General features: G+C 37.3%; 2 protein-coding genes across 8 annotated transcripts; both read right to left on the bottom strand.

Annotated features, from left to right (window-relative positions):
- Positions 1–1,132: 1,132 nt before the first annotated feature.
- On the bottom strand, positions 1,133–7,244 carry LOC110647235 (double-stranded RNA-binding protein 1). Of its 7 annotated transcripts, none has more exons than XM_021800971.2 (8): positions 6,375–7,238; positions 6,108–6,245; positions 5,805–5,942; positions 3,947–4,182; positions 3,595–3,811; positions 3,257–3,316; positions 2,191–2,496; positions 1,133–1,705 (listed from the first exon to the last, which is right to left on the bottom strand). In XM_021800971.2, the coding sequence occupies exons 1-8, from the start codon at positions 6,607–6,609 to the stop codon at positions 1,434–1,436; spliced, it is 1,602 nt and encodes a 533-aa protein (XP_021656663.2). In that variant the 5' UTR covers positions 6,610–7,238; the 3' UTR covers positions 1,133–1,433. The 7 variants fall into 7 exon arrangements, with proteins under 7 accessions (XP_021656663.2, XP_021656660.2, XP_021656661.2 ...); XM_021800968.2 differs by having other exon boundaries at positions 1,133–1,750; positions 6,375–7,235; XM_021800969.2 differs by having other exon boundaries at positions 1,133–1,750; positions 3,257–3,323; positions 3,620–3,811; positions 6,375–7,235.
- A 465-nt stretch (positions 7,245–7,709) lies between these two features.
- LOC110647228 (5-methyltetrahydropteroyltriglutamate--homocysteine methyltransferase) lies at positions 7,710–13,025 on the bottom strand. The gene is made up of 12 exons (XM_021800960.2): positions 12,863–13,025; positions 11,290–11,643; positions 11,091–11,178; positions 10,823–10,950; positions 10,336–10,727; positions 10,081–10,244; positions 9,642–9,722; positions 9,376–9,542; positions 9,179–9,284; positions 8,778–9,028; positions 8,455–8,656; positions 7,710–8,351 (listed from the first exon to the last, which is right to left on the bottom strand). The coding sequence occupies exons 2-12, from the start codon at positions 11,637–11,639 to the stop codon at positions 7,983–7,985; spliced, it is 2,298 nt and encodes a 765-aa protein (XP_021656652.1). The 5' UTR covers positions 11,640–11,643; positions 12,863–13,025; the 3' UTR covers positions 7,710–7,982.

Below are 13,025 nucleotides of genomic sequence, written 5' to 3'. Positions count from 1 at the left end.
CAAGGTGCATGCTAGTAGAGAAGAACTTGCCAATGAATCTATAGGCAGAAGCTATGTTTACGGCTGTTCATCTTTTAAACAAACTTCCCACTAAGTCTGTTAAAGGAATGACGCCACATGAAGCTTGGTTTGGTTGGAAGTCATCTGTCAAACACCCCAAAGTGTTCGACTCTCCTTGTTATGTTCACGTACTTGATGTAAAGAGATCAAAGCTGGATGACAAAGCGATGGTGGGAATTTTCCTTGGATATGTTGCACATTCGAAGGGTATAAAATTCCTGATTTTAAATCTAACAAGATCATGATTGCAAGAGATGTGATGGTGAATGAGCAAGCTTTCTAGAGTTAGGAGAAGCAAGAGGTTGAGCTGCATTCAAATGACTCTCCTGAAGGGAGATAACAAAAAGATGCAATTTTAAAATTGCATGTTTCTTATGAGGATGGAAGTGATTCTGAAGTTTATTCTCCTATCTTGAAAACCATGTCACTTACTGAAATTTAAGAAAGATGAAATATCGTAAATATGGAGCCATCTAATTATCAAGAGGCAAGCAAGTTTCTGGAATGGCAGCAAGCTATGGAAGATGAAACAGGTATGATTGAAAAGAATAAGACATGGGAGCTCCTTACCAAGCCAGAGGAGAAGCATGTTATTGGAGTCAAGTGGGTGTTTAGAACAAAATTGAATCCAAATGGCAGTGTATTCAAACACAAAGCCAGACTTGTTGTGAAGGGCTATGCTCAACTGCCAGGAATTGATTTTGGAGATACTTTTGCTCCAGTTGCAAGGCATGACACCATCAGGCTTCTACTTGCATTTTCAACTCAAGAGGGCTGGAAGGTGTTCCATCTTAATGTCAAGTCAGCTTTTCTTAATGGGATGCTTCAGGAGGAGATTTATGTCCATCCACCTGAAGGGTTTATTGTTGCTAGACATGAAGACAAAGTCTATAGGCTGAAGAAAGCTTTATATGGCTTGAAGCTTTCTCATTAATTAAGATTCCAAAATAATTAGAAAATTAATCATATTTTGTATGATCCAGCTGAATTAGAGAAAATTCTAGAGTAAGTTGGTGATGTTTTATCATTCTAACTCAGCCACTCTTTTGTTACCAGGTGTAAGGCTGTGATCTGTTAGCTAAAATTTTCTGAAATCTCTAGAAGATGTACTGTAAGTGTAAATAAATGTATGAAGCTGAAAATGTAAAAAGCATTTTTTATGTATGAAATAAAAAAGAGAAAAGTCCACTTCCACTTGATTTGAGTCTCTCCTCTTTCTTCTATGTTGATGTTGTTCTCATTTCTAATTCTGGTTCTGTTTGATCCTCTCATCTTCAACACATTCAGTAAAGCTGAATTTAGTTTGTATCCAAAGTACCCTTCAAGAGGTGACAAACTCAAGGGCAACGGATTCTTTTGGGCTCTGTTAGATTTTACTTGCTGGATTGCGATGTCTGCACAGCAACCCAGTTGTCATCGCTCATGGACAACACGATGCTGCCTGGAGGATATGTCATGTTTGTCCCGCGTGGATGAACAATAACCTTATTGTGGCATGAAATATTCATTCCAACCACATGCTCCGTATTTACAGCTGAATTGGTGGGGGAATGAGAAAGTGAGGAGGATGAAGATTCAGGCAAAGAAGTTGTGGTTGGGCCAGGTGAAGATGAAATTTTATTCACAATTGAGCTGCTTTCCGTTCCTGGAGACACAATGGGAGGATCACGACTGACAACATCAGTAGTCGCTGTGAACAATACAGAACATAATGGTTTGAGACTTGAATGCATTGATGTATTAAATGACATATAGATGCAATTTGATTGTAAGATCAAAAGATGTTTCACATATATTGAATATATTAACCATATGCACATATCTGAAAGAATAATTTTAAGAAAAGGGTTCTGACATGAACAGCACTTGCATCTGACTACACTTACAATGTGACCAACTAATGAGTATTGAGAAAAAGTATGCTAAAGTTTCATTCAGTTGACATCTCATTCGTTTTCAGTTTTTCATGCCATTACTGTTAAAGTTATTGACCATATTATGAGACGTCAAATAATATGCAGAATTCACGTAAAGTCATGCAAGTCATAGAAAACCTTACCACTATACTATTAAATTATAAGCATCTCATTAATATGAGGGCATGTTATAGGAGCCTTTTGAAACATTCACCTCTATCCTCTTCAGCCTTTTCATCATGCCCGGGCAATCTAGGTTGAACATTCTGTTGAAGATAAGCAGTGAGATTCGACCTCAAATTAGAAGAAGTGAACTGAACAACTTTTTGTACTTGCTGAGGAAGGGTTAGGCATGGAGCACTCTGACTTGAATTTGCTGAACAAGAAGTCACAGGGCTCTGCCTTGAATTGCCAGAACAGGAAGGCATAGAGCTCTGACTAGAGTTTCCAAAGCAGGAAACCATAGGGCCACGACTTGAGTCCCCAGAACTAGAAACCATAAGGCTCTGTCTTGAGTTCCCTGAAGAATAAGCCATGACATTTATCAAGCACTACAGTAGACTATCCTTAATTACCTGCCTGGATTACTATCTTAGAAAACTTTTGTGAATTTTATTTCATTGTGCTTCCCCCTTTGTTGGTAAATTGATCATAAGTGAATCAATTTAGAAGCTAATGTCAGAGTATCCTCCAATACAACATAAATTACCCACTTACCGGATGCTGTTCATGAAAACCAAAAACTCCATAGAATTTTTCATCATACTTCTCTCAACCCCAAATTTTCTTTTGTCCCTGTAGTGAATTTAATTATTCATGTCCTGATCTAAAAAAAAACTATAGAAGTTCACTACGAAAGTTTAAACGAGTTAACTTTAAAGATATAAATAGGATAACTTGGGGTTCCAAAAATTAGTTATTCCACCGTGGGGCAATGCCATATGTACTATCTTTGGTACTTTGGTTTGAGGAGAAAACTGGGGAGGAAGAAAAGGAAAGGAAGGAATTGGAGGCAGGATTCAAAGTTTCAAACACTTCTTTCCGCTTCGTTCTTTAGATGACAAATGACAAAGTATAAAACTTTGAATTAATTTTTTTTTTCTTTTGGTATGGAAAACCGAATAAAATAAAATAAAATTCCTGTTTTGTGAAGAATGGCAAAATTAGAATTCTTACACATATATAAATTGAGTGTCTCATCCCCTCAATCCCAGAAAAGCAATATGAAGAAATTAAAATAGTTGGGCCACAGAGGAAGGAGTGCTTGTATTTCTTCTTACCATGCCTTTCTTGTGACCTAATTGTGGAACAGCCTCTTCTTCCCTCCCTTTTCCTTTCTTCTGCCTTCTTTCCAACCATAGAGACCATAGTATTAGTAAGATCACAAACTCGAATTCCAGTTAGTTTGCCATCTAAGTTCTTAAAGAGCTAGAAACTAAGACTTTAATCAATTATAAAAGTGATAATTTGAGTACTAATTAAACAATAGTTGATATAAAATCAAGAATTTGGATAATATAGCCAAATAAATTCATATATCAAATAAATGGACGTATTAAGCACAAAAGAATATAAATATATTAATGCATATATGTATAAAATATTCGTATATACATACGCTGTTTTAAAGCTGTGTAAGCAACCTTTGCTGCACTCAACTCCGCCTGCTTCTTAGTTCTCGCTTCCTGCCCTGTAAACGACTCTCCTTCTACCTCTACGGTAGAAACAAAAGTTGGTCTATGAGCTTCACCAGATTTGATTGTACTATAAGTTGGCAATCGATAACATTCTTTTTGAGCCAGTTCTTGCAAAAGGTTCTTGTAAGCAGATTCATCCTAAAAAGAAAAGAGAATAAATTAAAATAACAACTACAACCAAAATAAGTCTGCACAAAAAAACATCTAATTAGTGAATGACTGAATGTCCATGAGGAAATGATAAGAAGCACTATGAGTTCATAGAAGACTAGCCTCTTCAACTCCATTCGGTGCCAGTGACATCAATGCAGCTCTTGCAGCAGCATGTTCAGCCTTGCTTAATGTGGGAAAGAACTCCTGACTCTCATAGGTTTGTCCATCAATTGTGACCTTACACTTGAAGCGACTTGCATGAGGAGGACCCACACGTTCATAAGAATACACAGGGAGAGTGAGACTTCTCCTTTGAGCATAGCTCTGCAACTGATTTTTGTACAAATGCTGCATATCTACAATCCAAGGAGAAATTACTATTAATATATCATACAATGACATTAAGAAAACCAAGAATGTTGTATGCAATATTTTAAGCCACAGAATAAGATTCCACAGGCATTAAGCAGTTCCAAGGTTCAATTGTTACCTATATCTTCTTCAGTCAAAATTTATTTACTTTCAGGAAATTATCTTTTACTGCAGTTGCTCAACAATCAAGGTGCTACCAGTTACAGTATTTGTAGTACATATTCAACAACAATTTGAAAGAATTGCACAAGCAGGTTGATGAGCACCATTGAGACAAAGCAAACATGATAGAAATAACAGAAAAAGGGATGAAAAGGCACCTGAAACTCTTTTGTGTTGCTCTCTTTTAATTTATATAACCAAAAAAAAAATAGCAAAGACGCGAGAGGCCATGGATCTTTGAAGAAAGAAGCGATAAAAGCTAGCATAACAGTATCACTTCCAGCCCCTTGCACCATATACGAAGGCTCAGGACATGAAAGGAGAGCCATTCACATATCACAACAATAACTGTGGCTTAAAGAGTGGCCACCTTTAGCCATAAAAAATTCCACAATATCTGGCAGCACAACTTTTGTAGCTGTGATTTGCATTTTCTTTTTTAATTTGGACTTTCTACTCAACTCAACTCAATTAAGCCTTTATCCCAAAAATTTGGGTTTGGCTATATGGATTCTCTTTCTCCACTCTAAACGATTTTGGGTTAAATCATCGAAAATATGTAATGCTTCTAGATCATGTTGTACTACTCTCCTCCAAGTCAGTTTAGGTCTACCCCTTCTTTTCTTTCTATTCTCTACCCTAACGTGCTCTACTTGTCTAACTGCTCTACTTGTCTAACTGGAGACTCCGTATGTCTATACTTCACATAACCAAACCACCTCAATCTCCCTTCTCTCAACTTATCATCAATTGGTATCACTCCTACATTATCTCTGATACTCTCATTACGGACTTTATCTAGTTTAGTATGGCCAGTCATTCACCTTAACATTCTCATCTCCGCAACTCTTATTTTAGACACATACGCCTCCTTCAGTGCCCAACACTCACTACCATATAACATGACCGGTCGTATTTTAATGAAATCAAAAATAGATTGCAAATTCTTGAAAGAATTACTTCCAAATTTTCACATTTTTTGGATAGATAATTAAATCAATTTTAGTGTTATGCAAAGACAATATAATGACTTAAATATTTAATGGTCTAAAGGAATAAAAGTTTCACGAGTTCTCTCTATAGTGGCTCACGTGTAACCAGTGCATTCTACAATCAATTATGCTCTCTAAGTATATGACTCTAAAGTGAATACCCACACAATGTTTTCTCAAACAACCCAAATAGAACTAAATAAGCAAAAGCATACATTGTCACAGTGTCACTACTATGCTACGTTTACCCTTTTATGTACCACCAAGAAGACAGCACAAAAGTCCACATTTGAATAATGACTGATTGCAAATTTTAGGGTGCTTTAATTAATGAAATCATGAAAATAATTGGACTACTCCAAGATTAAACAGGATTGTATCACCGTCACATTAAATCCAATAAAACTGAAACGAAGAGGAAAAAATTACACATAAAATAAACTAGTTATCACCTGTGAATCTTTCAACGTTTTTAGCAATTGTAGCCGGCCCATTCCCCTCAGGAATTTGATTTGCTTCTTGTACCTTAAATTGTAATATCCCTTCAGAGGAAAGATCACTACTGAAATCACCGCTTGCACTTGAAGAAACTGCAGGAATCACAGTAGCCCAACATAAAAACAAAAATTCAAGATCAATTACTTTTGCAAACAAGCACTTCTATAAGGCAAGAATCAAGGGAAAAAAATTACTTTAGTTTAATTTACCAAAATTAAAAGGGGAAAAATTACGCATAAAATAAAATAGTTTGTCACCTGCGAATCTCTCATCGTTTTTAGCTATTGTAGCTGACCCATTCCCCCTAAAAACTTGATTTGTTTCTTGTGCTTTAAATTGTAATGTCCCTCCAGAGGAAAGATTACTACTAACATCAGCGATTGCGCTTGAAGAAACTGTAGGGGTCAAAGTAGCCCAACATAAAAACAAAAATTCAAGATTAATTATTTCTGCAAACAAACACTACTGCAAGGCAAGAATCAGAAAAGTAAAAAAATTGCGTTAGTTTAATTTAGCGAAGTTACCAGGCGGAGGAGGAGAAGAGCCAGAGGAAGAGAAGTGATCGAAGGCAAACTTCGCGGCGTCATTTTGGGCTTGTTTAGAAGATTTAGCCAGAGATTGGGAATGAAAGGAAAGGCCATTGACAGTGACGGTGGCCTGAAAGCGAGGATCGTGATCCGGTCCTTCTTTCAAGGTGGCGTAATCCGGCAGGTCCCATGCTCTCTGGTGGCACAGCTCCTGCAGCTTCGTCTTATACATTTTGCGGCTTTTCTCTCTCGGCTTCTGCTCTGTTTTTGATGGTTTATAGAGAGGCAGAGTAGAATTTAGAGCGTGATAATCGATTTTGCTATGAAGTTTAGAATCAAGCCGTTGCCAACTATAGCCCTCACTCTCCCAGTTGCAGACTGGCAGGTCATCGACTCGAATGGTGTGTTAGAAATTAAATAATAGAAATTTTATAAAATGGAAATCAAACCAAAATCAGAGAGAAAACGAATCGAATTCGACCGAATCGAGTCAGTTTGGTTTGTTAATTTTATACAAGAAGCCAAACACTGCATTTTCACAAAAACGATGTCGTTTTCTCAGTGGAGAGAGACCTTTAGGTGAAGGAAGCTGCGGTAGTCAAAATGCTGCAATGTTAGGAGTCGAAGTGGGAACAAGCATGAATAGATAGACGAGCTCGGAATCATCGGTCAAACAGAAGCAAGAAACTGGAAATAACAAACAAGGGGGAAACTGGAATCTAGCTTGAGCTTGTAAACTAGAAAGGGAAGAAGAGAAGGGGAAGGGAAGTGGGTGAGGGTGAAAGGCAACAGAGGGGCGAGGGCGGTGTCGTTTGGGGTCTGACCACGAGGAGCATTTTTTCTTCCTCGGAAGTAGTCCTTAGATAACCATTTTTCTACATACGAAGCAAGAATAAAACCGTCTATAATGATTCATCAGAGTTTCAGTACTTAAATCAACGTTACCGGTACCACATTTGAAATAGGAAAAGTTTGCATTTTACCACTGAAATGAGCGTACATGAGGACACTCTCTATTACCAATGAAATGGGCGTAGATTCACCCGCTAGGCTTGAAACGTAAATATACATAGTTTATTTTATATTAAAATATTTGGTTAATAAATAAGATGATCAAAATTTAACTTTTGAATCTTTTGATTTGAAAAGCTCTTAATAACCATTTAAATTTTGATAGGAATATAATTATTTAAAATTTTAATATAAAATTAATTATAATTAACATAATTAAACAAAAACTCTAGTAATAATAAAATTTTCTTATATAATTTTAAAATATAAAATAAAAAATAAATATTAAATATAAAATAAATAAGTTTCACACAATAGATGTTAATGCACAAACCGGCAATGGTATTCCATTGATTTCCATCGCAAGGTACAGTAAGCAATTTTCACGCCTTTCAAATAAGTTGAAGGCAAAAACAAAATACAAAATATTGAATGAGCCAAAAAAAACAAAAAAGCCCTCTGGGCACATCATGCCTAATTGGTATTTCATCATAAACCACAGTTATTGAATCAACAATAATTCATTTTTCTTTTTCCTCTCAGTAAGAATCAACTGTTTTGGGAGGTTTATACTCCCAACATCTCCTGAACAACTCACTTAGCACTAGCAAGCTGGGTGCGGAGGAGCTTGGCTGCTGCAACCATGTTATTGAGAGCAGGCTTGACCTCAGAGTACTTGCGAGTCTTGAGTCCACAGTCGGGGTTAACCCACAAGATGTTCTTCTCCAGAACTGCAAGCATCTTGTTAATTCTATCAGCAATCTCCTCAGTTGATGGTATTCTAGGAGAGTGGATATCATAGACACCAGGGCCAATGCCAGCCCCATACTTCACTCCCTCGCGGAAGACTGAGAGGAGCTTCTCATCAGAGCGAGAGTTCTCAATGGTGATCACATCAGCATCCATGTCAATAATTGAGTGGATAATGTCATTGAAGTTGGAGTAGCACATGTGAGTATGGATCTGAAGTAATTGAAAAAGTAAGGTCATCAAAACCAAAAGAAACTGGGAAAAAAATTTTAACATTAAAAAAAAAAATTTGTGAAATTGGGAATGGCAGTGGGACCTGGGTGGTGTCTTGGACTCCACAGTTGGTGATCCTGAAGGAGTGCACTGCCCAGTCCAAGTAGAAAGCTTGCTCAGACTTCCTAAGAGGTAAGCCCTCTCTCAAAGCAGCCTCATCAATTTGGATAACATTGATGCCAGCCTTCTCGAGATCCTCAACTTCATCCTTGATGGCCAAGGCAATCTGATAGCATGTCTCAAATCTGGAAAATTGGGCAAATACTTCAGGTTAAATCAAAATTTAAATACAAGGAGAATCAACCAATAAAAGTGACTACTTGTTCCTTCTATTTTAACATGTTATGATCTCTGTTTTATGTGTACCTGGGCTGGTCATTTCTGACAAAGGACCAGTTGAGGATGGTAACAGGGCCCGTAAGCATTCCCTTCATTGGGCGGGCAGTCATGCTCTGGGCTGTAGATGACCAGAAGACGGTCATTGGCTTGGGGCGGCTCACATCACCATAGATAATGGGTGGCTTGACACAACGAGATCCATAAGATTGCACCCACCCATTAACTGTGAAGGCAAAACCAGACAACTGCTCTCCAAAGTATTCAACCATATCGTTCCTCTACAATAGTGAATGACCATGTTTAGTTGGAAGATAAATAATAATAATAATAATAATAATGAAATGTTGTAGTCTTGGAAAACATGCATCTATTATTCCCTTGGTTTTTTCCCCTCTTTTTCTAATAATTATATGCAGAGAAAAGCTCACCTCGGGCTCTCCATGGACTAGAACATCAATATCAAGCTCCTCTTGAAGTTTGACAACTTTCTGGATTTCTTCCTTTATGGCTTTAATATAATCATCCTCAGAGATCCTGGAGGAACAGCGAAAAAGTTACATTAAGAAAATGCTTACAAATCAACTTACATGGATAGAAAAGTAATGAAAATTCCATACTGACGCACTTGTTGGCCTTGTATTCACGGCGGACTCTCCTGAGTTCAATGGTCTGTGGGAAGGAACCAATTGTGGTGGTTGGGAGGATTGGAAGATCAAGCTTCTTCTGTTGAGCATCTAGTCTGGCAGTAACATTGGTAGCACGGCGGTGGTCAGAACCTCTCAAAGCAGCAGCCTGAAAGCAGGGACAAGCCATGGTAAGTACAAAAGGATTTAAGCAGAGTGAAGAATTTAAGGCTTAGAAAGCAAAGAGATCAGTGAGCGAGAGACTTACTGCCTTTTGAACAGCCTCATTGGTCACCCTAGGGGAGGACTTCCTTGAGGCTTGAGCAGCAGCATTAGCAGAGAAGAAAGCCTGAAAAATCAACCAGAAAAAAGTAAATGTTACGTTGATGAAGAAACTTTTTGAAGCCTAAAACACAAAAAAGAACCTGCGAACCTATGCTTAAAACAAATTTAAACCCAAATTATCTACAGGACAACTCCATACCAATTCAGCAAAATCTAGGGGCTTGGTTGAAAATGATGCAAAATGGAAAATACAGTTTCTCATTCAAATTTTAAAGCCCACAACCATTTTAGGTAGCCCAGCCAACTTTCCCAACTTCAAGCCCAAGAGAAACTCTCCAATAAAGTACTAAAAACATATTAGGACTTTGACTTCATCATCTCATTTTATAGCCAGATAAAATATGAACACAAGTGAAATATACCTCATCCTTTTCACCAGCCAAGGCCTTGGCCAATGCATTTACTTCAACAACTTTCTGGGCAGCAAATGCAAGCCATGACTTAATTTCCTTGTCCAACTTAGTCTCATTGACGAGATCAACAGCAGTGTGAAGAAGTGAGCAAGAGGTGGAGACTACGAGTTTGTCTGCCAAGAGAAAACATAAATCATAAATTAACTCATGTCTGATGAAAAATGTATCAGCATATTCAACAAAAATGCAAGCAAGAATCAGTACCTTTGCCCACAATGCCCTCAAGTTCATGCAGGGTGCTGAGAGAAGAAGCAAGATCATTGGCCCAAATATTCCTTCCATCAACCACTCCAGCAAATAGGTATTTGCCCTTAGGAAATTCACTCTTGATCAAGTCAAGAGTTTTAGTTCCACGCACCAAATCAAAACCATAAGCACTGACACCCTTCAAAGATGTGAGGGTCTTAAATGCCTTAGCAGGTATATCAGCAAAGTAGGTCTCAATGAGAACATTCAAGCCAGATAAAGTTGACTCCAATTCAGAGTATGCATCAGTAAATGCTTGCAATTTGTGAGAATCAAGATCCATCACAAGTGTAGGCTCATCAAACTGAATCCAGGATGCACCAGCTGCTTTAAGCTCTGAAATAACCTCCCTAAAGGTGGTCATTGTTATGGTAAGAAGTTAGTAAATTCGCATTAATATACAAATGAAGAACATAATTATTACAAATAGAGTTCAAATTCTTACTTGTAGACAGGAAGAATTTTTCCAAGAAGGGAGATAAGGGAAAAGGTTTTCTCAACACCCTTAGCAGGTTTAGAAAGCAACAAGTAAGAGACAGGGCCAATAAGGACTGGAACACTATCTACTCCAAGCTGCATGAGAAACAGAAAGAGAGTCAAAATCTAAGGAATTTTAACAAATATATTGAAAGTAAATATTGATGCAGTAGAAATTTATCAATATAAGAAAAAGTCCAAAAATAGAAAATAGACTCTAAGGATAGATTACATACAGCCTTAGCCTCCTTGTATTCAGTCACTGCCTTATGAGAAGCATAAGAGAACTGGACATCAGGTCCCAATTCAGGGACAATGAAATGGCTGATCAAGACATTATCAAATCATTCAGTAAAGCTTCAAGCATTCTTCTTTGTTAACAGAAACAAATTATGATAAGCAAATGCCAGAGAGAAGGCCAGTGTCACCACTTACTAGTTTGTGTCAAACCACTTGGTCATTTCCATAGCAGGCACAGAAGCATTTCCTCTGGCCATAGAGAAGTAGACATCAAATCCAATCTCACCACCGCTCCAGCCATATCTAGGTGGAACAGCCCCGAGCATTGCCGTGGTGTCAAGCACCTGATCATAGTAAGAGAAAGTATTGCTAGGAATGTATTTGATCCCAGCACCAGCCATCTGCTTCCAGATGGATGTCCTGAGATCAGCTGCCACCTTTTCCAAATCCTCAGCACTGCTCTTCTTATCCCAGAAAGACTCCAATGCAAACTTGAGCTCTCTCTTGGGGCCCATACGAGGGTATCCAACAATGTGAGATGCCATTGTTCTGTTTCGTTACATTACACCAACATCAAAATTCAGTTTTTTCCAGTTAATAAATGGATTTATAATATGCACATGCAGCTTTTATAATCACACAAGCAAAAAAACTACAATCTTGCATATTTGTAATGAAACTATTTGGACAATAAATCAGATCCATATTAGATTAAAACACTAGGAAAAAAACGTTAAGTATTAATTAACATGTCATTGAGATCCACAGATAGCTAATGAAAGGACAGATGCAATGTACACCAATACTTTCGGATGAATATTACAACAAATGCAAATCCAATAATTAAGATCTGGAAATATGATGAGGAAACAATAGGAAAAAAAAAATGCTATGATGTAAATGTAATATATTTTCATGCGAGTAAGTAAAAAGTGGGAAACATCCCATGAATCGAACATGCTTGGATCAAAGTCACAATACCAATGACATGCATAAAGATAAAATGAAAACTTCGAATTCTTCAATTTTGGAGGGAATGTCAACCCATATTTATCGTAAAAGCTTATTAAGCAAACCAAAGTTAAACAATTTCAATTGGAAAGTGAGATCTAACGTCTTAACCATAGACCTTAAAAAAAGAAAAAAAAAATAACACAAACTAGGTCTAACAACCTCACACTGTAACAATTATTGATAGACAAGAAATGCAGATCTAACACTTAACACATAGTATAATTTGAATATCATCAATAAACCTCAATTGGATATAGGAAATCAATTTTCAATGCATGAAGTTATACCCCCAAACAGTCAAAACCGATCTATATCAATAAAAAGGACTCAACCCCAGATCTACAAATCCCAAAAGCAAAACACAATGGATCTGTTACTCAAAAAAAAACACCAAAGAAAAACAATATCCCAGAAAATGTAAAAATCCAAGTGGGTATCCATCAAAAACACTCAAACAAACGGTATAGGTAATCAAACACAGATGAGTAGCACGCACACTCTGCACACTCACAAGATCTCGTACGAAAACAGAGATTATGCAATTCTTTTATCTTTTCTCTGAAGTTTAATGAATAAAACAGAACAACAAAAAAGAGAGCCTTAGATTATGTCTCTAACAGCATGATCAAAACAGTTGGAGAAAGAAGCGGGAAAGAAACGAAAAATGGAGATTGAAAGTAAAGAAGAACACCGATACAAAAGGAAGAGCCTTATAGCATCAGCATAACAGCAAAAAAAATGGAAGGAACCGTACCTTTCGGATATAAAACAGAGGTATTAGGACTGTTTCCTTCTCAAGTTCTAAAGAAGAGAGGGAGAGAAGAGAACGGCACGAGCTATGGAGTTCAAGTTTTGTGTAATTTATAGAGAGAAGCAAATGTTGGCAGGGTGGAACTGGTAGATCTGGATGTGATTTA

Source organism: Hevea brasiliensis, unplaced genomic scaffold (genome assembly GCF_030052815.1).
Source record: "Hevea brasiliensis isolate MT/VB/25A 57/8 unplaced genomic scaffold, ASM3005281v1 Scaf5, whole genome shotgun sequence".
NCBI lineage: Eukaryota > Viridiplantae > Streptophyta > Magnoliopsida > Malpighiales > Euphorbiaceae > Hevea > Hevea brasiliensis.
Note: the sequence above shows the minus strand (reverse complement) of the source record. Positions and strands in the feature narration are given on the sequence as shown.